General features: G+C 37.9%; 1 protein-coding gene across 5 annotated transcripts in view; it reads right to left on the minus strand.

The window, feature by feature from the left end:
* The window catches only part of LOC135407329 (transducin-like enhancer protein 1), an 80,948-nt gene that overhangs the window by 36,012 nt on the left and 17,570 nt on the right, over positions 1-27,366 (minus strand). For 2 of the 5 annotated variants that reach the window (XM_064642272.1, XM_064642270.1), the window contains 4 exons: positions 22,833-22,895; positions 21,819-21,923; positions 2,174-2,378; positions 1,416-1,432 (listed from right to left, as the gene is read on the minus strand). In XM_064642272.1, coding sequence (XP_064498342.1) covers positions 1,416-1,432; positions 2,174-2,378; positions 21,819-21,923; positions 22,833-22,895 — 390 coding nt within the window. The remainder of the gene's footprint in view (positions 1-1,415; positions 1,433-2,173; positions 2,379-21,818; positions 21,924-22,832; positions 22,896-27,366) is intronic. The other 3 variants (XM_064642271.1, XM_064642273.1, XM_064642274.1) reach the window with 3 other exon arrangements.

Consider the following 27,366-nt stretch of genomic DNA (forward strand, 5'->3'; position numbering starts at 1 on the left):
TACTTCAGATAATAACCAAGCAATCATGGTCACACATATGGAGACAGAAGTAACTACAGTGAAAAATTTACATAGTTTAATTAAATAAAATTTACATCTATAGTCAATTAAGCAACTCTCCCACAAACAAAAGCCAGATTAAATTTTTGACAGTTTTCCTTCCACATGCAAGAACTATTCTCAGCTATAAGATGAATTCAGAGTCCAAATTTCACAACACTGAAACATCTGATTTTAAACTCAAAAAGCAAATTACATGATGGACATGACAGGGACCAGGGCAAGCACAGGAAATGTAACAACCAAATAAAAACACAAAGCCATCACTACCACATGTGCATATGTATGCACAGACACACACTGCAACATCCTTAGCTCCTAACAATAGTTAATGAGATTCCTGCGGTCAACTAACCCGATTCAAAGAAGTATGCCCCACACAGAGGAATATGTCCTTAATAAGTCTGAGACTTCATGAAAACCCAGCTAAAATTATTTCTGGGGTTATACTGTCTTTAATAACATCAAGTAAGCTGAAATGAATGCTTCTTGCTTAGTAATCTAAAATCAAAAGACTGCCACAAAGGATATGCAGATAGTTTCCAGTAAATAACTGTCAAGCAAGCCTAGTATATATATTAAAAAAGCAGCAATAAAAATCAGCCTAACACTGGCAGATAACTTTTCCTCTTCTTGTCTTTTCTAATTTAGAAAAGGGACAAAACAGAGCCCAAATTCACCTATGACATAAACAAGCAGAATTAGCTTTGTAACTTCAAATGACATGGAAGTTGCACATGCTCAGGTTCAACAGACTAGTACAGCAATATCACTCAAAGCAAAACAGTACGAAAAGCTGTAACAAAATAGTTCTTTAGAGGGTTTTTCATATAACACTGTCTTAGACCAATTCTATTACAGGGAAAAAAGTATTGTTATAGAAGTTATTCCTGAAGCACAAAAAAAGCAGTAAAGACATTAGTATGGCTTAAACTGATGCAGTAAAAGAAACTCCTAGGGCCAAACACCATGACACATTTAAAATCCTCACATTTAAACTTCTCACCTTTTCTGCAACTCTAATTCCTTAAAGTCCTAGAGGAAATATCTTAACTCTGACTAATGTTATATTTGCAATTTTTGATTTGCATCTTTCCCCTCCCCTGCCACCTGCCCATAAGCAAACTAAAGTTCAAGCTTGCCTAAAATCATTCTGCTCAAAAATAAAACTCATCCATATGGTCCATCTAACAAATGACTTGGTGTTCTGCACAAACCAAGAGAGATCTTAACAGAAAACACATACATCTAGTATCATGAAAATTACTAAAAGGAAAACAAAACAGACAAACAGTGCAACATCTGATTATTACATTCCTAGATGTGGAAACATTAGCATGAATGTTGGTACTTACTGTTCCTGGCTCTCTGTCTGCTCCCGCAGTAACCAAGAAATGGACAGACATGCCCGTTCAGACACAGAGGCAAGAACAGAAATAAAAAGGGGGAAAAAAATTAGAACACAAGCCGCAAACAGTTTTAAAATGGCTTTTATTTATAAGTCATTGCACATTCCTAATACAGTGATTTCCTGAAAATTACAGTATTTTGTAAACATGAATTACAGTTTAACCATACACAAAGCCTAGTTTTATTTCATGACAGAATAAGTTATTTTCTTTTCAAAAATTAGTCAAGTGCAATTTTGCCCAATATTTAACTGAATACTAGAATTTAAGCCTATGAAACTAAAGTAACAGATGCAATTATCTAAGTATTTAGTTTGAATACATTCACTTCAAAATTTAACTTCTTGTTCCCCCTACCTTCCCACCCACACATTTGACAATATTATTTTCCTTGAAAAAATTACCCATTATGCAGTTTAACAGTTTTTCACAATATGGTGCAGGCCACTGCTATTACAACTAAGCATTTACCAGGATGTCAGAATGCCCTGCAAAGTATAGAGCAGGTGACCCCTAGTGATCCCCTTTTAAAATACTGAAAAATTCCAAGCTGAATTTTGCTTCAGTGGTATATATGCAGACATTTTAAAGTTTGCCAACAGTTTTTTCTCATTCTATATAACTTGAATTCTTTAGAGATGCTCATAATTTGCAGCAATGTGCAAATGTGACAATGTCCTAATCAGGCCTGCCATGCCTCTCACCTCTGTGGTGGTCTGCATCATGATGCTTCTTGTCATCTTTTATTGCCAAGTGAGACTGCCCACCCAAAGCACTAGAAAGGGCAAGAAGGCCAGCACTGCTTCCAAGTGGAGGGATTCCTGGAGGCTGAAGTCCGGATGGATGCGGCGTTAGAGGCACCGGAGGTCCGTGGCCATGGGAGAGATGCTGAGCCTGCAACTGCTGCTGCTGTTCCCAGTGGTATCATCATCCCCAGAAGAACAACGTATAGCACATAGTTTGGGAAGGATAAGGCAGAAGTTTGGTTAATTACTGAGAATCAATAATGGATTTTGATATTTATTTAGCCTCTTCCCTCTGTCCCACCACATTATGTATACTGCATTACATCATGCTGTCTGTGGACAACTCTGTTCATGTCCCATTACCCAAAAAGGCTAGCAGGGTACATATTTAGCAGCCTGAGGAATAAGTTCAACTCCTGTGGGTTGTTTTGGGCAGCTACTGCCTGCCACACTGTCACTGGCGACAAAGAGCAGCAGCAGAAGGCCCAAATATTTTTCCCTTTCAATAGAAAGGCATATCACTGTTCTGGAAAATAATGAAGAAAGTTTCACTGGCAACAGTGATTCAAACTCACACCCTTCTCTTCCTGCAATTTGGAAACAGCAAGTATGTTTCTGTTTTGAATATTAAAAAGTGTAAAAGATACTGCTTAATTTCATATTTAGTGAAGTTAAATTTGCATTTTATTCTAGCCAAGGTTTTTGGAGGAAAGTGTGGGGGGGAATTATTCATGACCTAACATTGTGTTTAGGAACCAGATTTGAGCTCAAAATCCAGGTATTCCAGAGAGCATCAATGAAGTCATGGAATTCTCAACAAGAAATATGGTATTAATGAATTAAAATACCTCCATCTGTTTCAAAAGCACCTCGCAAGATCAATATCATAATGAAAGGACATAAAACCCTATAACCAATCTGGCAAAATAACCTGTAAGCAATTTTAGAAACACAGTTCTTATAATAGAATGTCTTCTACATAATTCAAATATTAATATATTTTCCAGTTAAAACTGTTACAGTTTTATTAATGTTTTCCAAGTTCAGCTATCATTTATTTTGTCCAAAATGCTCAGCACAATTTTTTTTTAGAAAATGAAGCTTCAAAACCATCCTTAGCTTAGTCATAGCTCTCGTTTACTCTGCTACAGGTAAACAGATTTTCTGCCTCTTTCCTGTTTCCTTGTGTCTTGGCATATGAACAGAAGACAGGACAAACCTCTACAACTTGGCCACTCTCCACTATCCCTCTGCTGAAGGCAAACACCAGGAAAAAGCTAGATCCCACACAATTCATGGGATCAAAAAGAAGACAGATAAACACGTTTCAACAGGATGAACTCAGACAGACATCAAGTTTGACCAGGTAAATGTGAGTGATCCTGTAAGAGCTGGCAAAATTGTTACAGTACTGCTGACAGCTACCAACAGCACACCTAGACTACAGTTCACAATATTTCACAAATTACCACAAAAAACCTCAACTCAAAATAACATTGAAATATTTTATCTGCTTCTATATGTCTGAAGACTCTTTAAGACCAACTGTCAACAACACCTGCACAACATCTACTGGCATATGAATGAACTTATTTATTACTATTTAGATAACTACTGCACTCCTACACTTTTATTTCTCACAACCGCATCCCAAGACGTGCCTTGGGCTGCTTGTAGAATTATGAAGACACAGGGGCTGATATTCAAGAACTATGGACTGGACCTGCTTATCTTTCACTCTTCTGCTGTCCCAACTGTCATGCAGCCATCATTTACTTATTTTGATATATAAGACAGATCTTAAAATTTACCACAATCTGTTTAGTCAATTTTATAAAGCCACATGTTTAGCAAATCTCTCACACATCACATATCAGAAATTTATTTTCAAGTGCTGCATAAAAATCCTTGCCAGTCTTCACCGCAATACAAACATTTGACCACCACTCAATAGCTTTTTAGTATGTTTAAAAAAAAAAGGTAAAAGAGAGGTAGTTCTTATTCTTCTATTTTAATGTGTTTACAACAACCCAAAAATAACATTTTGAAGGAATTTTTGAGAATTATATTTGTTTTAAGCAATTAACGCAGTAGACCTTCAACAATATCAAGCAGCTATTGCTAATGAAGTTTCATTTAACTGAAGAGCTATCAGTAAAAAGCACTGTAAAGTCTGACAGGACTGCAGGGGTTTGGGTTTTTTCATTTTGTTTTTCTGATCCAGCATCTAAAGAACAAGAAGATATCCCTCTTCTCACAGACTTATCAAGACTTTAGCAGTTTCTAGCACATTTCCTCAGTAACCTGATAACCTGGTGTTTTGGTAGGCTCTCTTAGAGATGGTATGTCTTACTCATCCCCTTTCTCATTGTCCTCTTCAACCAGGTCAGTCATCCGCACTTAGCTGTAAGACAACATGAATCAGCAGTGCTGTGCAGCATTGATGGCACTGGTCTTACTTGTCCCCAGCTGCACCAACACCCTGAATTACCAAGTTGTAGCGCACCAATTGCCTGAGAATAAAAAGTGATTTATTTCTTCAAAATTGGTTTTGTGGAGAAAAGCCTCTTCCCTTCTCCAACAGTGAGCTCAAATTAGCTCCTCTTGCTAGTGTGAGCACGGGAAGGTTGAAACAGAGAAAAGAAGTTAAATTGCTTCCATTCTTGTTTCTACTGTTTAAAAAATGTATGAAGATTCCTCTTAGCTGAGCATCTCTTACTTGGTTTAATTAGCAAACAATTCACTCCACTTGATTTCAAGAAGCATAGGTTAACAGTTTAAGAAATACTTACAGGCACATTACCTATAATTTCCCTGGCTCTGCTTAGTAGCCTACGCACCCCACATTTTGAAAGTCCAAAAAATGAGAAACAGATTAATCCCCTGTAAGACGTTTTTAAGCTGAAAGCACATACTGAGGAAGGCTGTCCTGTGTTTTCTGACAGTACTGCACAGGGACAGTGGGGAGCACTGTCCAATGTAAGGCACAGAACAGAGTATGAGAGCTGCAAGTGCATCGCAAAGCTGCTCTGCACACCTTTGTAGCTTTGCAAATGGTTACTTAGGGACATGGTACACAAAGATCCTTAAATATGGCACTAAATTAAACCGACTTAAGACTGAAATTCTGATCATGGTCTTTTAAGCCACCAAAGCTATATTAGGACTTTATGTTTATTATCTGAGGTGCTGTTAAAGACTTTAGTATATTGATTTGCTGCTTATATATTATCTATTCATAACAGGTTTAAAGTTCTCCCTAACACATAAAGATGATCCTTTCCAGAAGTTCATACTCTTTTTATTTAGAAAACTTGAATTGTTAAAAGTATATTGTATTCTCTTTCTAGAAGGAGTAAAAGGAATATGTGCCGCACACAAAGGAAGAAACTAAAGACCAGGGAGATGGCTAACAGCAGCATTCACCAGATATATTTAGTAACTAAACATTTGCTATCGTAGATCCTAGAAACAATTATGTTATGCGTATATTCACTTTCCCATCACTTCAAAGACACTAATGCCTGCTCTGTAACCTTTTAAGAGCTAAGTAGCAGTGAGATATAAAACGGAGTAAGTTGGCAGCAGTATCATGGTCTACTAGGCATGTTCATTATCAGTTAATTAAAAACTAACATCTGCCATAAGAAATGTGCTCAAAAAAGGATGAGTAGCAGGTCTGTCTTACTACCAATTATTATCATTACTTGCAGAGCAAGGGCTGTGTCCACTTTCAGAGGGAAGTGGGAAGGTAGACAAGAGTGCAATGATGCATACTTAAGTGACTGCACTGAGATAATTAGCCACAGCAGTGATTTTAAAAACATCAGGAGTTCACCCATCATATTGCTGCAAAGCCAGAAGTTCTTCATATTTGCAAAGGGAGAAAAGGAATTACAAACTCATATTACTATACTGTCTAGATGTAGGTTTTATTGCCTCAGATTTTTTTCCTAGTATCCCCACAACCAAACCATAGAGTCCTAAAAATCAACATCTAAAAACCACAGCATTTGCTTCTCTGAGCAAGCACCTCTTAACAATTTCAAAGATAGTATGGCTTTTCACTTCTAACATTCTAGGCAAAGTCCAGCTATAAAGAGATCTTTAATCAGGACTTAAAATTTGGAATTACGTTTTCAATCTCTGGCAAAGACTTGCAGAGATAAAGAGTTAGTACGTCTTTATGAAACACAGTTCCTATAATTAAACAATGACAGGTCTTCTTTAGGCTCCTTGCTTATCAAGATAGAGCAGTAGTTCCTACAATCCCACTCTCGACATTAGACTAGCTCTGTTGAGGTCACAAACACCTAATTTTACTTAAACATCTTTTTTACTTAAAAAGATGGTTTTGAATTCCTATGATTAAACAGTTAGAGCATTGTTCTGTTCTTGAACAGATGTGTGATACTATTCAGTATCTGTTGAAAAGCACTGAATCAAAAATTCGGATGTGATTGCAAATGAACAGTGGAAAAACCATTATGCATAGTCCCAAACTACAACAGCTGTCTTCTTTTGCATCCTTTTAAATAAACACCTGAGAGAAGAAAAAGTTTTCAAAATCTTATCAGCACTAGCACCAGTAATACAATCAACAGATTTCCCCAAGCTCCATATATGTGTTCTGAAAAAATATCTGGCAAGTACAGAAGCCATTCAGAGACCTAAAATGTAAAAGATGCTATTTCATGTCACCTTCTGTAAAACTGAAGAAATGTGATTTCATGAAACTCAAGCAGGCGGAAAGACATGAGAGCAAAACATGTATTACTGTGTTCAGTTTCATTGCCATATTCTCTTCCTTCCCAAAGGGAAATCTTCAGGGTTTTAATTTGCCTGCTTAAATAGCAGAAGTAAGTGAGAGCCTGCAACAAATATCTATAGCCAACAAATATGAGGGCCACTCTCTGAGCACACACAGGTAGTTGATCAAGGAATAACCTTTTCCCCCACTATTTAGAAATATTCTTAAAACCAACATTGCAAACATAACCTTCCAAAAAAGGAAATAACTCAACACTATGCTTCTGTTGCATCTAGTTTTCTGTCTCATCCTAGAAAAACAAAAACCCTGCACACACAACCCACACTACCAACAGTCAAATATGGTAAGAGGAAACTCATTAAACAGTCTAAGCCATTAATTAATACTTGCATTTAAATTTCTGTACATACTTTCCAAAGAGTATTTCAGCTACAGGGAAGAACATGTTGCAGCAAAACAAGCAATCTCGCTTAAGAATATATTCACATTCTTCTATAATAGAGTGATTGTGTGCATGAACATGGGAACAGCAACGGATACTACCTACTCATTACTTCTGGAATGCCTTTGATATAGTCCCTCACAAAATTCTTGATGCTAAATTGGAGAGATACAGTATTGAGGGATGGACATATGTATGAAGAACTGGCTGGATGACTGCATCTGAAGAGTCAATGAGACTCAATCCAAAGAGTCAGTGGCTCCATGTCTCTGTGGAAACCAGTAACTAATGGTGTCCCTCAGGGAGTCCATAATGTGACCAACACTATTCATCAGAGACACAGCTAATGGGACTCAGTGTATCCTCCGCAAATTTGCAGACAACACCAAGCTGTGTGGTACAATTGATTCACTTAAGGGAAGGAGTACCATCCAGGTGAACTTTGACAGGCTGGAGAAGTGGGCCCATGTGAATCTCAGAGGTTCGACAAGGCCAAGTGCGAGGTCCAGCATCTGAGTTGGGGCAATTCCCAGCATCAGTACAGACTGGAGGGTGAAGAGGTTGAGTGCAGCCCTGCTGAGAAGGACTTGGGGGTGCTAGTAGATAAACCATTGGACACATACCAGTAGCGTGCACCTGCAGCCCAGAAAGCCAACTGTATCCTGAGCTGCATGAGAAACATTGTGGCCAGTGGGTGATTCTTCCACTCCCCTGTCATGAGATGCCTATCTGGAGTACCATGCTTAGCTCTGAGGTCCACAGTGCAAGAAAGACACTGTGACCTGTTAGAAGCCCACAAAAATAATCTGAGAGGGTTGGAACACCTTTCCTAAGAAAAGAAGACAGAGTTGGGGTTGTTCAGCCTGAAGGCTCCAGGGACACCTTACTGTGATCTTCAATATACTAAGTGAGTCTATAAGAAAATGGAAAGAGACTTTTTACCAGGGTGTGTAGCGGCAGGACAAGGGGCAATGGTTTTACACTGCAACATGGTAAGCTTAGATTGGACATAAGGACAAAAATTTTTACTGTGGGGGTGGTGAGACTGGATGCCCCATCAAAGCCAGGCTGGACGGCGTTTTGAGCAACTTGGTCTAGTGGAACCTGTCCCTGCCCATGGCAGGGGGTTGCACTTTATCTTTAAAGGTTTCTTCCAATCCAAACCATTCTATGATGGGTGTTACCATTCACAGAGGGCGGAAAAATGGACTCACAGGAATCTCATGAAGTTCAACAAGGGGAAGTGCAAAACCCTGCACCAGCCAGAACAATCCCATACATAAATACTGTCCACCCAGCTAGAAAGCAGCTTTGCAGAAAAGGTTCTGGCAGACCAACTTGCTCATGAGCCAGCAATGTGCCCTTCTGGCCAAGCACGTGAATGACATCCTGGGTTGCATTACACAAAGACCCAGTGGGTCGAGGAAGGGGATCCTTCCCCTCTACTCATCACTGTTGAGGTAACACCTGGATTACAGTGTGCAGTTCTGGGCTTCCCAGTACAAGATGCATGGACAAAATGGAGAGCATGCAACAATGAGCCTAGAGATGGCTAAACAGTCCCAGCTCTCTGAGCCTGTCCTCATATGCAAGATGCTCCAGTCCCTTATCTTTATGGCCCATCACCGGATGGCCAAATGACAAGACAAGAGGCAATGGGCACAGACTGGAAACATGGGAGGTTCCTCCTAAACATCAGAACACACTTGCACAGGCTGCCCAGGGAGGTTGTGAAGTTTCCATCCTTGAAGGTACTTAAAAGCCATATGGACATGGACCTGCACAACTGGCTCTAGGTGGTCCTGTTTAAGCAGGGGAAAGGGAATCAGATGACCTCCAGTGGTCCCTTCTAACCTCAAGCATTCTGTGATTGTGCCGTTTCAGAATCACACAGAGGGTCAGGTTGGAAGGGACCACAGTGGGACATCACGATTCAACCTCCCTGCTCAAGCAGGGCCACCCTAGAACACATTGCACGGGATTGCATCCAGAGTTCTTTAATATCTCCAGTGAGAGACAATCTGTTCCAGTGCTTGCTCACCCACACAGCAAAGAAGTTCTTCCATATGTTCAGGCAGAACTTTCTGTGCATCAGTTTCTGCCTGTTTCCTCTAGACCTACTGCTTGGCACTACCAAAAACAGCCTGGTTGAATTCTGTTGACATCTTCCCTTCAGATACTTACAGACATAGGTGAGATCCTCTCAGTCATGTCTTTTCAAGGCCAAACAGGCCCAAGGCTGTCAGCCTTTCCTCATAGGAGAAATAGTCCAATTCCTTAACCATCTTTGTAGCTCTCCACTGGTGTCACCCCTAGTGACAGGCCTTCCACTAGACCTTGTACCAAGTCTCGTTCCTTACTGCTTTCTTCCTGTTTAAACGTGTTCTAGAAAAATGAGAATCAGATACTACTATAATTTCTTCATTTTCTACCTATATTCCTTTCAAATATCTGTTTATTTTCATTGATTTGATTTCCTTGCTTCCTCTTCTTCTAAATCCTCTATTCTAATAGATAGAAAGCTACACTGTAGCTTTAGACCACAGTAAACAAACTTTAAAGTGCCCACCACTGCATCTCTAGATAATGAGCCAAAAATGTGGTTTTGTATAAGCTGTTTGGAAACTATCCTTATGTGAACAAGCCACAGTGCCTAATGTGGGAAGAGAATGTCCCTTCAGAAACAAAGAACAGTGTCTTCAGCATGTCTCTTCCATCTACATAAACCACAAGAAATGTCACTGTACTACAGAAATTTAAGTCCATAAAAGGAAAATACTGGCCAAACCTATTCAAAGCTTTATATGTCATACATACAGAATTTGTGTGACGTTAGCATGATAATTTAAAGGCCTAAGTGTCTCATGGGAAAAATCATGTTTCTTTTTCATGCTTTGTTAGAGAAGATACAAAGGGTAGTATCTTTGGATCTTAACACTGATTTTTCTACTCCTACCAAAAAAGAAACAAAAACAAAACCAATAACCAAACAAACAAAACCCCACAACTTTTCAGGGAAGAGAATTTATGTCAGAAAGCAAATATCCAAGTCAAAAATATGTCAGTTACTTTTATTTTGCTAGATTTCTGGACAGAAGGCTCTTCAAAGTTTTTCACATTTCCTGTTTTCACTTGTTCAGACAACACAACATTAAGAAGTATCCATTGCACAACAACTTGTTTTAAGCAGTAAAAGGCTGCATAAATTGTCTCTCATAAAACAGAAAACTGATGCTATACTGGGATAAAGGTAGCTTCACACACACACACACACTCACAAGTCCTTTTTTCACAAATTACCTTCAACTCTCAGGTAACTGAAATAAGGCTGAGAAGTTGTATTTCACTGCTCCGCTGATACAGTGATTATTAGGACACTAACTAAGGCCTTCTGTTACTTTAACTATGAAAAAAAAATCCGATATAGGACATCCAGCAGCACATATCCTAAGTAATCCATGAATTTATTTCAGAATAACATGAAGTTTATGGTTCCCAACTAGTCTTTTATGTTCTTTCCTTTCTTAAATCCTTTTCTACTCGGTCCCTAAATTCCTTTCTCAGAATTCACTTTTAGTCCTCTGCTATGGGATCCTCCCTTAGGAATCAAGTCTTTTCTCACTGTTATTCAGAAAAAAAAAGAAGGAAAAGCAATGCTGATGAAGATTAAAAAGATCCCTTCATGCTCTGGTGCTCTCACTACACTTTTACACTCATGCATTCCTCTCTCCCTGTAAAATGCATTTCTTTTACACATGTGCATTACAGTTTTGCCATAGAATACTATACCTGTCCAGCTCTAGCGTTTTTCTCCCTACTTTAGCAAGATTAGTAATATTTAAAGAATGTAACTTAAAGTAAGGAAGGTTAGCACACTTACAAGCATAATTCTAATTATCTATACCCTTGTTCTAAAAGGTTAATAGTTATTTATCTAAAGAAAGAAACTAAAAGTTAGTGGGAGTCATGAAGCTGCCACACTAACTTACCTGAAAAAAAGCTATATATTTATTGATTGGTGTAGTTCAAGAGAAATGCTATTCCACAATTAACATAGGAAGAGAATACAGAACCCAATACGAGGCCAGCAAACAACTGGTCACCTACAGAAGACCCAAAGTACGCAACCAAGACAGTCAACAAGGGTCAAAGCAGTTAACCCTCATTGCATCTACCTAGTAAAACTCTAAATTCAATTTTCAATTACTACAACAGGAAAATTTTTTGAAAGTGCCTTTTATAAGACACATAGATACTAAATCTCTTGTAACATCCTCATAAGCAAACACAGAAAGCGTGGTCTGGGTGAGTGGGCAGTGAGGTGGATTAGGAAACGGCTGAACGGCAGATCCCAGAGGGCCATAATCAGTGGCACAAGGTCTAGCTGGAGGCCTGGCACTGGTGGTATTCCCCAAGGTTCAATACTAAGCCCAAGCTTTCCATGAGGCAGCAGTGTGCCCTGGTGGCCAAGAAGAACAATAGTATCCTCAGGTGCATTAAAAAGAGCTTTGCCAGCAGGTCAAGGGAGGTGATCCTGCCCCTTTACTCAGCCCTGTGAGGCCACATATGGAGTGCTGTGTCCAGTCTGGGCTTCTCAAGACAAGAGAGACATGGAGCTCCTGGAATGAGTCCAGCAGACAGTTACAAAGGTGATTAGGGGGCAGGAAAACCTCATTTATGAGGAAAGGCTGAGAGAGTTGGGCCTATTCAGCCTTGAAAAGACATGACTGAGAGGAGACCTCATCAATGTCTACAAGTACCTGAAGGGAGGGTGCCAAGAGGATGCAGCCAGGCTCTTCTCATTGGTGCCAAGCAACAGGACGACAGGCAGAAACAAGTGCACAGAAAGTTCCACATGAACATGAGGAAGAACTTGTTTACTGTGCAGGTGATTATGCACTGGAACAGATTGTCCAGAGAGGTCATGGAGTCTCTCTCACTGGAGATACTCAAAATGCACCTGAATGCAATCCTGTGCCATGTGCTCAAGAATGACTCTGCTTGAGCAGGGAGGTTGACCAGATGTCCCACTGTGGTCTTTTCCAACCTTACCCATTCTGTGATTCTGAATGTGTAAATATATTCTTTAGCTTGTATTCTAAAATACTTTCTGTTTTCATGAGAAATTTCAGGTTTTTTAAACAAAGGGAAAACCAGAAAATTCTTCCAACGTGAGAAAGGCTTCAGCTGCTATCATTACATGGCCAGTACCAGTACACACATAGTACTTTTGTTGAATTACAAGATCCCATTTTCAAATTTTATGTACTGTAAATTTTATTACTTTACACTTACAGAACTAAGAAACAGGTCTTCAATGTTTCCCAGTATAACTCAAAGAGCAAATTAAAATTAATTTTCAAGGGTAGCTTATTAACCATTGATTAGTTTCCACATTACTACTATACATCACAGACATAGAGGCTGCAGAGGAGAAAGGACTCACTCTTTCCCTTAGCACAAATCTGAGCAGCAACTCTGTCTTTGCTGTGCCTTTCTGTCTTGCTGCAAACAGTTAAGTTTCACTGCCCTTCCTTCGGGCATTTTCAAGCCCAGGCACCACAATTAGAAAGATAAAAGATAATACATTTCAGATCACTTTTGTAAACAGTAAATGACAGATGTGGGTTGACCCCACCCAAACGATTTGTCACCGCACCCAGTGAATAAGCACATCAGCTGTTTTTCTACCACAGTGATCAGCAATTAACTATTTAACAAATTTTTAGCTATAATTCTTTAATGTCAGGATTTCTAACATCCCATTGACATAGAGGGACTAATTATATAGTGCTGCCAGCACTACTGGTGCTTTCACCAGAGCAGATCTGCACCAGCAGCCTAGCTTCTCTCTGAAGCCTCTGCAAATCATTCCATCCCATGCAGGCAGAGCCCTGCAGCGAGGATGCAGGGCATTGCCAGCAGATGGAATTCTTCCAGTTCAGTGACATCTTCTCCCCAAGGTGCATTAGCACTCCACTGGTGTAGCTGCATCCACATAAGGGCTTTTGCCAACAGAAAAGGGCTTTCTTTCCTTCTCTGTGCTTTAAGGCACTGCAAATCAACCTAAAACTCTGTAGATTGTACCACATGCAGACCTACTGAATCATAAGTAAAGCTTGTATCAGCAGCTATACTGGCAACACAACAAGCAGCCCACAAACTAAAGAAGTCCTTATGCTAGCATAAGCTTATATATCTACACATACACCCCACATACTATATATGATATATACACAATATTTTATATTACATATGAATATACAGAATAGTATGTATAATACATAGCATATGTTACATATATACTGTTTATACTTTTATGTAAAAATATAAAAGATCTTTTGTGCGTTTGTACATATGGTTATTCTTCTAAAAATACGTATTTCAGCGAAACAGTTTCTGTCTCAAACATCTTATAGCAAAAGAAAAAAAAATAGAAATGAGTCAGAAGACCAAGTTTTTAAGGGTTCTTGTATTAATCATGTAATTCAGCTTTTTTCTTGCTTTCCTTAAATTAAATTATGTTGGAGGGTTTTCTTTCCTTATGCTAAATTCTGAAGAAATATGGGATGAACAGCAAAGCTGAAGGCAACCAGAGGAAAAAAACCGCAACAATGGAGGAGCCAGAGAAGCCTCTGTACAGGACAGATGCCACAGGGCAGAAGGGGTAGTGAGTCACTGGAGAAAAAATTATCCTTGTTCAGGAAAACATGGCTTCACCAAAGGCCTTCCCAGACTCTAAACGAAAGTAACAAATTCAAAACCACTGTCTACAAGTCACAGAAGATGACCTAAGTTCTCTTGGTCCTGACAAGACAAAGGCTGGTTATCTGAAACCACTCACATTCCTCTGATCACTGTCAGTGTAAGTCAGTTCAAGAACAAATCTTTTCTTTAATTTTAAAACAGTACATATTGCTTTCTCCGAAGACTCAGATGCAAGCCTCAAGTCTCTGGAAGGAAGCTGTCAGCACACATTGCTTCAGGTCTGCAGAAACTGCCAGCATATTTCTTTTCTGCGGCAACTATAAATTCCTCCTACTGCTTACCTTCTAATCTCAAATCTATGTATTTGCCTTTTTAGCTACTGTTAGCATACTGCCATCATCCAACAACATTTCAAAAGCATGCTCCGGCAGCACAGCAGCCAGAAACAACTAGTTCAAGCATGCAACAATTTGGAAATGGCTTACAGATATTACTCTAGGGGGTTTTATTACTGACATATGATTATCTTAAAAAGCATCTATTTTCCTTCCAGGCTCTTTTAGTCTCCAGAAATTCTACTCTTGCTGAACTTGAAAACACTAATGCCTTGAGTAGCAAGGCTTTTTGGTAAATTAAAATCCAGAAGTTAAATACATAACTTGAAATTGAACTTATCACCCTTTTGTCCAAGCCACTACTAGCTACAAAAACATTTCAGAGTCAAAAACTGAAAAATATGACAGTTATAAGACAAGCATTACACCAATTTTTATTTACTGTCCCAAGCCACAGGCTAGATCCTTGTAAGTTTCCTCTAAATTCCATAACAACTTCAACATGCCAAATGATGATCACTTCTGAACATGCATTTGAGCAATCCACTTCTGCTAATTCTTGCTTTTATTTCCTCAATACTACCGCTTGTCAGTATTTGATTTGAAAAGCTAGTTAGCCAGTACCTTTATAAACACCACTGAATATTCTCAAGCAATTAAGTATTATATAAAACAGCAACCTTGGTAGTTCAGCAAGTACTCTGAAAAATTAAAAAATAACTCAGTTACTAGATAACAGGAATTCTATAACTGACACAAACTTTTAAGCATATTGAAGAATTACCACTAATTCTGTAAAAACTGTCTCTTTGCCCTGTCTTTAATGTTTTCTAAAGTTATCCTAAATGCCTACGATAGCCTCACTCTGTGGAAGAATAAGGAAAGTAAGCTTCTTGTCTAATCCTCCCACATAGTCCCTATGTTTTGTCTTGCTCTTCCCCCGTGAAAAACATAGCCATTTTCTGCTTGTATGTTGCTGTTTTCTTGCTCATTTCCAATGTTTACTACTTTTAATACTTGTGTTCCCCTGTATGTTCCTCCAGTCTCTCTGCACCTTCCTACTCCCATTGACTCCATCTTTGTCACTGTCACCCAGTTAGAAGTTATTTTGCCTGTGAAGTCCACATCACTCTCATCTGCACAGTCACAATTAGTTCACTTCAGTGTATCAGCGTTTGCTTCTCAAAATCTGTATGGTTCATCCTTTGCACCTCTCCTACTGCTAAGTAGGCCAACTTAGAGCCCTACATCATTCAACATATAAACTCCCAACAACTTTCTCGGCTCCTACTCACACTGGGATGAGACAACTCCATGAATATAACCACACTTCATCCTTATTCAACTAACTTCTTTGCATTTGATTTCTGCTCATATGCCGTCCAAGCTGAATTTCTCTTCTGTGTCGGCCAACCAATTCACTCTTCCTGTCCAGCTCCTTCCTCCTCCAAACCTACTGTATTTCACACTACTTTCAAGATGAGAATGGCAGGTCACATCATACTTTTATCTTAGCCTACTGACTCTTCACCTGCTACAATTTCCCCCCTTATCTTACTTGAAATATGAACACAAAGCAGACATTTGTATGAGAGAAGAAATTATGTTCATCTTTTCAGTGTGTCTCCTTTTACTTATTTAATAACTTAGGTTTTGTGAATATTATCTACTTTATTCGTATCTTCAAACATGGAAAGCTATTCTGCCTGCATATACTTTAATCAAGAGAGGTGGATTGAATCACTCTCTAGAGGAAGTAATCCTTTCCTCTAAGATTAAATAATTACCCTCTTGTCAATTATATATACAAATATACACATACACTCGGCTCCAACCACATTCAAAAGCAAACCCATCCCTAACATGCATTTTGTCTTTCAAGTAGCCCTTCTATATTGTCTGTATTAAAGCTCACTGAACACATCTGCTGCAAATTCTTGCCTTGAACTGTACTATTCCAGCATTTTGACCCAACTTTAGTCCCTACCCTTCCACCAAAACTATTCTTTCCAAATCAGTCTAACAGAATCATTTGGAGCCAAGTTCACAAAATGAATCAATCTCCCCAGCTTCTATGGACCTAACTCTTCCCGAAACCACATGTTCCATTGACATGCCTTCTTTTTTTGTTCACTATTACTACATACACAATTTTCTAATTTTACCAGTCCCTCTGCACCTCTATCCTGCTGCAAAATAGACCTGCTCAGAGCTCTACATCATTCAGTGCCACATCCCCAACACCTGCTCAGTAGAAAGTAATTTAGGAAGTGGTACCAGCTCACACTTGGTACATCACCTGCTATCTCTTCAGAATCTATCTGCTTTCTGCATTCACATTTGTAGCTGCATATCTTCAGATTTAAGCTCTAGCTAACGGCATTTCTGTCCAACCATCGTCCTCTCACTCCTTTCCTGAAAGCTGTTAAGCTTCACAAATTTGTAACTATATACTTGGATTCACCTTTGACTTGAAGCTTAGATACTAGATTTAAATGAGAGAGCCACCTAAAGATCTCTTGGTTTTCTTTTTGGACAGGATCCAAGATGCAGCCTTTTCTATCCACCCGACAGGAAAGCTTGCAAGACAAGGGAAGTCTGGCATGCAATTCAATTCTGTTTAACTTTTGGATGCAATTTTGCTCTCTCCAGAATGACTGAGAATACCTTCTTCTGCAGAATATTGTCTCATTTAGACACTACCCTCCTCTATATTGCTGCTCCAAGGTTCTCTGTTTCCCCACCGGTCTCTAGTGCACAGGGGGTGGGGGCTGGTGGTGTGGAAGGAGCATGTGTCAAATGGAAAACAAGTCTGGTTTACACTATTTGTTCATTCACATTTTACACACCCCCTCTCAGATTTTCTCTTTTGAGTAGGTCAAGCTACCAATACACATCAATAATGCTTTCTTATTTTTTCTCAAAACTTAGTGGCACTAACGACAAAAATCTGACCATTTTTCGGGGATTGATATTTTGAGAATACTAACTGTCATGCTGACAAATACATTCCTCAGTTGCTTTGGTCTGGAGCCTTTGTATTCTAAAAGCAGCTACCATGACAGAATCCTAGGATACAATAAAGATTTCTATGTGTTTTAAAATATGAAGGATAACCCAGGATGTTACCATGCAATAGAGCTCCTATTCCCAGAGTTTAGTAATTTAGACTTGCCGTTAGTTTACGTTAAAAGCAAGAAAAGTATCTTGTGCTCACTAGATCTCATTTTATTTAATTTAAAAGAACTAGGCAATTTCCCCTCCTTCAGCACATAATGCAGATCAAGGCTGAGAAGGATCTAAAGTAATGCTACAGCTGTTTAGCTCTTCCCTTGTACTAAGTTCTGCATTCATTTCTGCTCTAGTCTGTATTTCTGTTTTATAATGAAACATACAGCCTAGTTATTTATAGGCTTTCTAAGGATTAACTACACACTCATAAGAATAAACCCTCAAGAGGTTAACCTCATCCTCTTAAGCTTCACACACTACAATCCCACAGATAGCTGGCAACCACAGCCAAGAGAGAAAAAAAAGTCCCACATCTTGCTAATCCTTTAGCCAACCATCTCATGCAACAGTGGAGAGGCCTCTCAGAGGCCAACAACTCAATCTATCTCAGGAACACTGTCAATCCAAAAGATACATATTTCACTGAATCATTAGCAACCCATCTCAAAAGGCAAAATAAGGCATACCTGGCTTCTAAGTGGTATGCTGAAATCATGCATCAAAAATGCAATGCTAAAGAAAGTTTCCAGTTTGATGCTTGCATTTCTCATTCAGATGTTAGTATATTCTACTAATTAAACTAGTTTATTGAGTAGAAAGTAAATGTAATAAATTTTGCATTCACACCTAGACATACCAATTTAACTTTCTCTTATAGTTGCTAACATGAACTTGGAGTACTTGTGATCTTCTAAACAGGGCCTATCTCAAGAAAACAAGTCATTCCTCAAAAAAAACCAAAACCAACCAACCAAACAAGAAAAAAAACACCCACAAAGGAACCAAAAAACCCTTTCAAGTTAAACCATAATAATCTACCTAATTATTTCATACCATGATCTGGATTTTTCCTTAACCCCAGAAGAGGACACTGCCCAGCTGCAGCAATGCCAAGGATTTAGTGCACTTATCTTTTTAGTCAAAGGTTTCTGCTTTATTATTTATCTAGTGAAATTGCTACTTTATTCTAATATAAATGCCATTTTAAAAAAATGAAAAGGAGGTTGTTTAGCCACACTGCTACCCCATGGCTGAAAGCTAAAGCCTTATACTTATCCATGCAGGATAAGTATAAGGTCAGTGGTATGACTCTTAATAATCCAATATCATCCATGTTTTTTTCCTGAAGTAAAAATTTTTAATCAACACATAGGATTAGCACTGCTTGCAAGCTCACTGAGTTCAACTATGTCACTTTTTTTTAAAGGTGTCAATTTATTCATTCTGTTTTGTACGTGCTTATATACACCAATTCCAAAGTCTGGCTTTGGACTTCACAGGCAAATTCTCTGAAAATCTCAGTCCTGTGAGGCTGTAAGTGTCTACCCTCACAATCTGTCCTCTAATAGGCCTCCATCTTTTTAACTGGAAAAAAAGAAGTATAAAATAAATATCATTCAAAACCATTTTGTACTTCAAAACATTATTCTCAGTAATTAAAGTCTTTGTTCCCTTCCAAAATTCACACATAGCACAGCAGAAACAAAATTGCTCTAACTCAAGTAACCCAATTGCAAAACTCTTGATTTATCTAGTGTCAGGAAATACTGGCCTATACAGACAGAAAGGAAAGGGGGGAAAAAAGCCAAATCCTGACAAAAATGTAGAATTTTATTTAGTCAAGAGAAACTATATAAGTGAACACAAGCTAGGAAAATTAAAAACTTTCCTTCTATCCTCAAAATTTATCATACCTAAGTATCCTCGGTAGCGTGACACCAGAGGCTACTTGACTGCATCCTCTACTGTTACAGACTGGTCCAGCCTATTTGCATTCTAAAAAGAAGTTTCAGGATCTTTCATGCTCATAATAGGTATCTAAACTGTTAAATTACTGTATCTTTTCTCATCTTGAAAGGCCTTGGCAGCATGGCCCTTCCACAGTTCTTTACACTAAGTTGGGTCCCTGAACAATACTGACAGCTGCTATCAAACTGTGCCGTGCTCAGCCTCACGGCAGCTGCTGCTTATAGGAACAGACAAGCTTCTGATGTGTCCTCCCCTCTGGGGAAAGGGCTTGACACCCTTAGTACTCAGTGAGGGGGAGAAAAGGTCCACTGAATTGTCAACCTGATTTTATGCTATTCAGATTTTCCAGGACACACACTGTCCCTTTAAAAGAAAACCAAGCGCATGTCAGAGTATGAAACTTATTGTGCAGCACAAGGTAACTATTGATTAATAAGACTGCAAAAGATCACTGGGATGTACATCTAATTTCAGCATTATGTATACGCGCGCATCTACATGGCGAAACAAACTTTGTGCCCAATGTGTTAATTTCCTCATTCACAGTTTTGGATTTGTATCGCATCATTCGGAAGTCTTTCATAAGACACACGAAAGTATCTCTTCAGGTGAAATATTAGACAATTAAAAACCAAAAAAGGTGGAGGCTTCTATTCCTGCTTCCAAAGAATGTCCCTCCATTCTCAAAAAAAAAAAAATTAATTGCATGTGATACTTGTAGATTCTATGGTTTTTAAAAGACTACATTGTGCAGACATAAAAAGAAGTAAATTACATGCCTGAGAGAGCAAAATTTGGTTTGTCTAAGTAGCAGTATCCTAAGTGGAGTAAGAATGTTTTTAAATACATTTTAATACATATTTCCTTTTACTGCATTAACTCTTCTTTAGAATTAGTTCATTAAGAAGGGTTTCCATTCCATTTTCATCCTAAATAAGTTATTTGTTTTAAAAAATACAGGAAAGTACAGTTCAACCTTTGTTAATCAAATACTACAAGTGTACATGTGCTTATATTTCAAAGATCAAATCAGGTATTCATAAAGTAATTCATTACACAAGCAAAGCACAGAGGAGAGTCTGACAAATACAGATGTAATTGTGTTGGGTTTCTAAGATGTGATTAGCAAATCAACTAAGTAACAGTCAAAATTTGATATGAAGGAAAAACAGCAGAGATTTGAAAGGGGGGATATGTTTAAGCAAAGCTAATCTGTCAAGTGTAATAAAGCAGCTTGAATAAAATTTAAGCTGAAAATCCACTGAAGCTCCCCATTTCAGGGAGGAAAAGCTATTAAAAGGAAATGAAGGTCACCCTCCCAGTTTATTTCACCTAATTGACTGCCAATAGCTTACCACAGGCAAACCGACTGCAGATCTGCAATTGAGAAACTGATGAAAGGAGCGTTTTCAAGCTGAGGCTCATTCTTTCAATCCTCCCTCACTCCTATTTTTTTTTTCCATCTCCAGTTGGGATGTAATTTTAAGCACAGATGGATTAACCGGTTCCATTGTCTGTAGACGTCATTGGACTATGGCACTGTTAATCCATACAGCAGCATGTCTAATTATCATTACAAAGTGTCTGAGGGAACTATAAAGACCAGCAGGGCATCTTTTCACAAGCAATTAACATAAATTGATAAATGAGTAATTTGAATCCACTCAAGGCAGATGAATTTTATGAATAAAATCAGAAAGGACAGGTTCTTGTTTCAGCTACTTCTTTCACTTAGTCTGGAAGGGCACAAAACATGAGAAATATTCTACACTTAATGGCAGGGGAAATGAACTCATACAGTGGAAGGAATGTATGGTTCAAAAAGTTCATTAATACAAAGCCAGTGACTTGTGATTGACAACCAGTCACAAGCAAGTAGTATTAACTTTTTCAGCATATTTAAAAGCACATTCTTGGTGAAAGGCTATTAGAACACTGTGTCAGACAATACTACTTCAAAAGCAAGTGAAGTTTCTATTCAGTAGCTTGCTAATTTAAAATTCATGAAAGATTCACAAGAAAGGGAAAAAAAGAAGAATGAATAGTTGTACAGGCTCCAAGAACTCAAGTGTCACAAAAAGCAAGAGGTAAAAGTAACTAGATCAACTGACATTCAAAACCTATAAATAAACAAGCAACTCTCCTAATAATTATATTTCTTGAAGGACAAGTTTTGTTATATGCAGCATTGCTGAACAAAATGACGTTCTGACAAAGTAAACTATTTTTTTTCTTACTCCTGCTAAAATCTGTGTGAAGCATAAACACTTCAGCAACACTGGACATCAAAACGATGTTAGATATCAAGACATTAAGTTTATTTTAAAAATAGCAAAGCTGTAAGATATGAAAGCAAGTTATACACACTGTAGGAGGTAGACCTGGAAGGCCACGTACCCCGATGATGGCATTCAGTTCAGCCATGGTCACTTGTTTGGCACGTTCTACAGCTTGGGCCACTTGTTGCTGATGCTATTAAAAGAAGAAAGGGTATGGGGAGGAATTTTTGTTAAAGTATTGACCACACCAAATCAAACCAGGATCACAAACACTTGAATAACCGGTTTGAATGCAGAAGCCCAGACTACCTATTGCAAGACATCTTATGCAGGTAAAAAAGGTAATAGGGGCCTATTTATCACCTGTTCACAAGGAAACAAGAGCCCTGAAGGCACATAGTTTATCGCTTACCCCATGCCATTTCATTATTAATTTCCTGGCAATTGAATAATTATTTTAACTGAGCTGACAGGACAATAATGTCAACTTCACACTAGTGTCAGTTTTAACACTTATATACTCTGTGTCCACACAACAGAATTTACCGAAATTTCAAACATGGAAAAGCGCTTTGCTGAACTCAAGAATAACAAACACTCTCTATCAACTGCAGAGTTTGAAAATAACAAGCTTCAAAACATAACAGCAGCTGCCCACAATACACTAAAATCACAGTCATTCAGATCATATGTAGGTTTATAACCTTAAACAGTGTTTTGCATCTTAGCTAAATACTCACCCTAACACTAAAGTTTGATACAAATTGTACAGAGAAGATAAGCATGTTTATTTCAGTAGGCAAACGTTTGACAACTGAATATCTAATAAGCAATCACCATGATTAGAAATGAAAGCATTTTCTCGTATTGGTACTATTTTACAGACTCCCACTCTCCCTCAGGCAATGAATGAGGCTGAGCCATTCTCATCAGTTTGAACACAGATTTGTTAGACCAAATTAGCAGGAGGTTTGCACACTTCAGCTCTAACAGATGTTCCTTACACTTGTGTATTGTGATGAAATTAACATCTTAAAACTAGCTAATTTGCAAACAGAAAAACAACATAATTGCACTTTAACAGCTGAACAGTTTTACTTACTTCCTGAGACAAAAATGGGATGACTTGTGCACAAATTGTATTCAATCTCTTGGCGATTTCTGTCTACAGAGGAAAAGTATTTTGATTAAAAACTGTTTTAGGGGTTTTGACATACATTAGCTGGTATGTAGGACTATATTAAGTTCAGACAGCAAAAAAAGTAACAAAAAAATACCCATTTTTTATACTACTGCAAATGTAAATACTTAATATATAAGACCAGATGAGAAAAGAGATTTAGTTAGCTACTCTAGGACATCTGCCATGTCTAAAGCACCTAATCTGTATACACATTTGGGCACAAATCTGGTCCTTGCATAAAGTTCATTAACAAGTAGAGCATTTTTGAAATCCATTAAGTCCCAGTAAAAGCCTTTTAAAAGGTAAATTTATTATTATTCAAATTATCAAGCAGCATAACATGAAGGCAACAGGCACAGAAGAAAAATACTTCTTTCATGATCAATTTTATCTGCCTATTAGAAGGTAAAATTATTTTTACTGACAGAAACACACCATCAGGCATATGAAAGAAATACCAAAACAGAACTAAGGAAGAACTGAGACAAAAAGTACAGACCTCAAAAATCCATATTGAAAGAGAATTAAAATATTGCAGACAAGAAAAAAATTAGATCAGAAAGTGTGATAGTCAATAATAGCATTAATCCATAAAGATATTTCTTGGTTTGCCGGGGGTTAGACAAGAGGTCACTGCTGCGAATCATTAGGCCTTCCATGAAATGACAAGTATTAAACCTGAGCAAAGATAAACTCGCTTAAAGAAGTCAGACTAAAATGTTGCTAAATCTTCTGCCAAGCCTTTTCCTGAACTTTCCCATCATCCTGAGTTTTTTTAGAAGACACTGATGTGTTGATCCTTATAGATCAGTCACACAATAATTAGGATACAAAAGCCACCCTCTCCTTTTATGTCTCAGCATACAGGTGATTTAGTGTCTAAGTCAGCAAGCTTTAACACCTCTTTCCCGACCTCTGACAGACACTGGGAAAATACAGGATAGCATCTAGCATCCAGACTCGTGAGACTTGTAAAACACCATTACTTTCTGACACGAACCACTCCACCTGACCAAAGACTGGTATTTGACACAACTACTGAAGTTTTGCAGTTCTGGGATAGTTTCTTCCTAGAATAAACAGGTTTTCCTTAACTAAGGACAATGAAGCAACAGTTACTTTAGAGTAAATCTTTTCCTCCCTGCAACAAGGGGAACACACATATATTATCAACTTAAACATCTATAATTTCACAGAGTACCACAGTGGTCTGTTTCTATTCTGCTCCATGACCATACAACATCCATAATTCCATATTTAACCTTTAGTACTAGTACTACATACCTACTAGCAAAGTCAATACTAGGAAGTTACCAGCTTAACTATTATCAGTTATCAGACTTAACTATTACTAAATCTGTTGGTGCTTCTCTACTAACAAGAAAAAAAAAGCACACGTACTAAAGGGTATTTTTCCACATACCTACTATATTTCTCCAGAAAGCAAGGTAAATCAGCTATGGAAAACAATTCTGTTACATAGCAATCTGTTTGGCTGATGTTTAGCTAAGATGTTTAGGATCCAAGGAGTTAATTGCCCTAGACCAACTGGATTACCTTTGTTTTTCAAGACAGAAGCCAGGATAATCATAGCAGATGACAAACAGGAAAGAAAAAGAATAAAGTAAGAAACTAGTGAGTGATGTGTACTGAAAAGTTCTTTGGCCTGTATGGCATACACAAAAGTCTTCCTATTCTGAGATAAGTATCCTTATTGTCGCTGTAAGGAAAAATCATCATCATCATCATCACGGCTAGGCTTTGAAAACAAAGATTTAGGAAGGTCTCTACCCAGTTTGTTACAAGCACGCTGGTGGCTGAAAAGGCCAATACGAGACAGACACGTCCAGTTGCAAAAGGCACAGCAGAAAGACTCCTTAGATGGTATATTCTGGAAGACACGATTCTTTCTGCGTTGTCTTTTCTCCTCAAGAGTGATCCTGCGTGCGTTCCCAAAAGCATCAGCAGCATTAAAGATAGTGTGTCTCCAGACCTCCCGATTGGAGGCCAGAGGAAAAAACTCTAACCCTATAAAAACATGGAAGTTGTCCACATTACTGGGTTTTTCTCCCCAAATATCTGAGCTTCACTATAATAACACTGCAATAACATAGCACGCACGTCACAGAGTAAGCAAAAGAATGCAGTATCACGTGATAATTACCAGTCCCAACACAGCTCAATTAGATTTTATTTATTTATTTTCTAAAACAGAGGGCATAATCAACCCTTTCCATGTCACTCTTACTTTAAAATTATTGTCTCAGTACTATCATGCCTGACTTCATATCAGAACAGGAAAAAAAGTATCCTTCTTAGTTTGTCTTTACCAAAGCTGGGCATCATTGATGATCATATACTAACAGCAACCTTAATTCACCCACAGTGCTAGGTAAATTTGTATGAACATGCCATAAAATAAGTTTATTTTGAGATTTCTTGACACTGTTACAGGTGCCAGCTAAGAGACATCTACACTGAAGAGGCTATTCTAAACATCGTAACAAAAGTCTGCTTACTAGAATTATTTCACACATGTAAATAAGGTACTTAAAATTACTTATCCATTATGGAATTTCATACATCTCCTGTTTCCTGCCGTCAAATGTTTAGTAAGAACTATTCTTATTCACTAACATCTTAAAAAATATTTGTTGTCTAGTAAGTTGTGAAAGTGAGGTTTTAATGCACGATTCACCTCATCTTGCCAATCAAGAGTTGCAAGAGATTGTTTTCAGAATTGAGAAAAAGGAATATTTGTTACTTTGAATATAAATCTAACTGTTCAAAAAGCATTCACCTTTTAAGATTAAATACCTTTGAGTACACAGGTGTAAGCGTGTGTGTGTGTCAACATTCATTCTTGAAAACAAAACCTCTTTCTGAAAGAGTCAAGGAGTTTCGTTAATCAAGACTAGACATCAGTAACTCGTGTCATTAGAGTAAGTCCCCGGATTTGGGGCTCATGAATCTGAGTCTTAAAATAAAGGTACTTATCGCCTATTCCTAGAGGCCTCCCAATATAATAAAACTATTATCTAACTACTGATCTACAGACATGTAGAGAAGTCAGAAGAATGAATAAACAAAGGAAATTTTGCAGAAAGCTGCTCAAACATAGACAAACATGACTAATCACCCATGTTCTTTGGCTCCTCGGTAAAGCAAACTACAGAAGCCTGTATCTCTCATGAAAGTCCTCAGAGCTCTATGGAAGTTCTTAGTAAAGCATCTGAAGTGCCCTTAATTGTTTGTGTTCTTAATGCAGAACCTCTTGAATACATTCATTTTTAATAGAGAACTTGAGTGTGGGGCCCATCAAAGAATAACAAAACTATATCATTCAATGGTTCTTGCTGTTGTAATGACTATCTTTTGATTTATTTGCAAATGACAAGCTTGTCAGATCCCTGACTGAAGCGCTACCCTCCTTTCTGAAGTATCATTAAAAATTAACATGAAGGAATACAGCTGCATTTGGTAAAATTAAGTTGAGCTGATGGATTTTTTTCTCTTCACTCATGTAATTTTTTTTGTCTCTGTTCCATTTAGTTAAGGACTTAAATGTTTTGACCTAACCATTGCCAAACTCAAGTGTTTGTACTTAAGTTTGTCTCTTGCTAAAGTGAATTCTTAACATAATGACAAAGAACCAAGCAGCCAGACTAGTTACTAAATGCACTTATTTAAATAAGGCATTTTACTAAGCAGTTAAGAAAGCTTTTATATATAACTGCAAATTTTTTCCTTCTGCATTGTTAGAAAAAAGTATAGAAGTGTTTTCCTTTACAATAGTCTATTCCAGATAATTGTGCATTTTGATAGCCCGTACTTTCCAAAGCACCACATAAGATATACTTAAATCAACATGATTCCTTGGAACGCACAGATTTTTGCACTGGAATGAAAAGAAGGAAGTATAATACAGGTATCCAAACTATTTCACACCATAATAAATACCTATGTGTATGTAAGTATAAATGCTGGAAGCCCTAGCTTATGGGAACCAGCATTCTCACTTCTGAGTGAAGAATGTAGACTTTCTCTGAGGAAAATTAGTTAATCACCTTTCAGTTTCAGAGGTTTCGACAGTAATAATTTTGGTTTTGCTCCAAATACATGTTCCCAGTAGTAATATACCATATCAATACACGTCCCAGTAGTAATTTTAGCTATAGCATCCACAGTGATTTAAGGCAAAAATTAAGTCTTACAACAAACTAGTTTCAGCAATCAGTTGCGCTGCAACAGCTGCTCTATTATTAGTGCTGAGACTCCTCAAAGGTGTCCAGACCTTATTTTACAAAGCAATGCTCAGCTAAAAATGTCCATTGTATGTCAAAAGTTTGTTATTCTTTCTTGCACTGAAGTTACATTAACACAAAGTTAGATCAGATTTGAAAGCACTCTATCACCAGTTCTTAAGGATGGGTTTCTGCATTCTCATTTATTA

Source organism: Pseudopipra pipra, chromosome Z (assembly GCF_036250125.1).
Source record: "Pseudopipra pipra isolate bDixPip1 chromosome Z, bDixPip1.hap1, whole genome shotgun sequence".
NCBI lineage: Eukaryota > Metazoa > Chordata > Aves > Passeriformes > Pipridae > Pseudopipra > Pseudopipra pipra.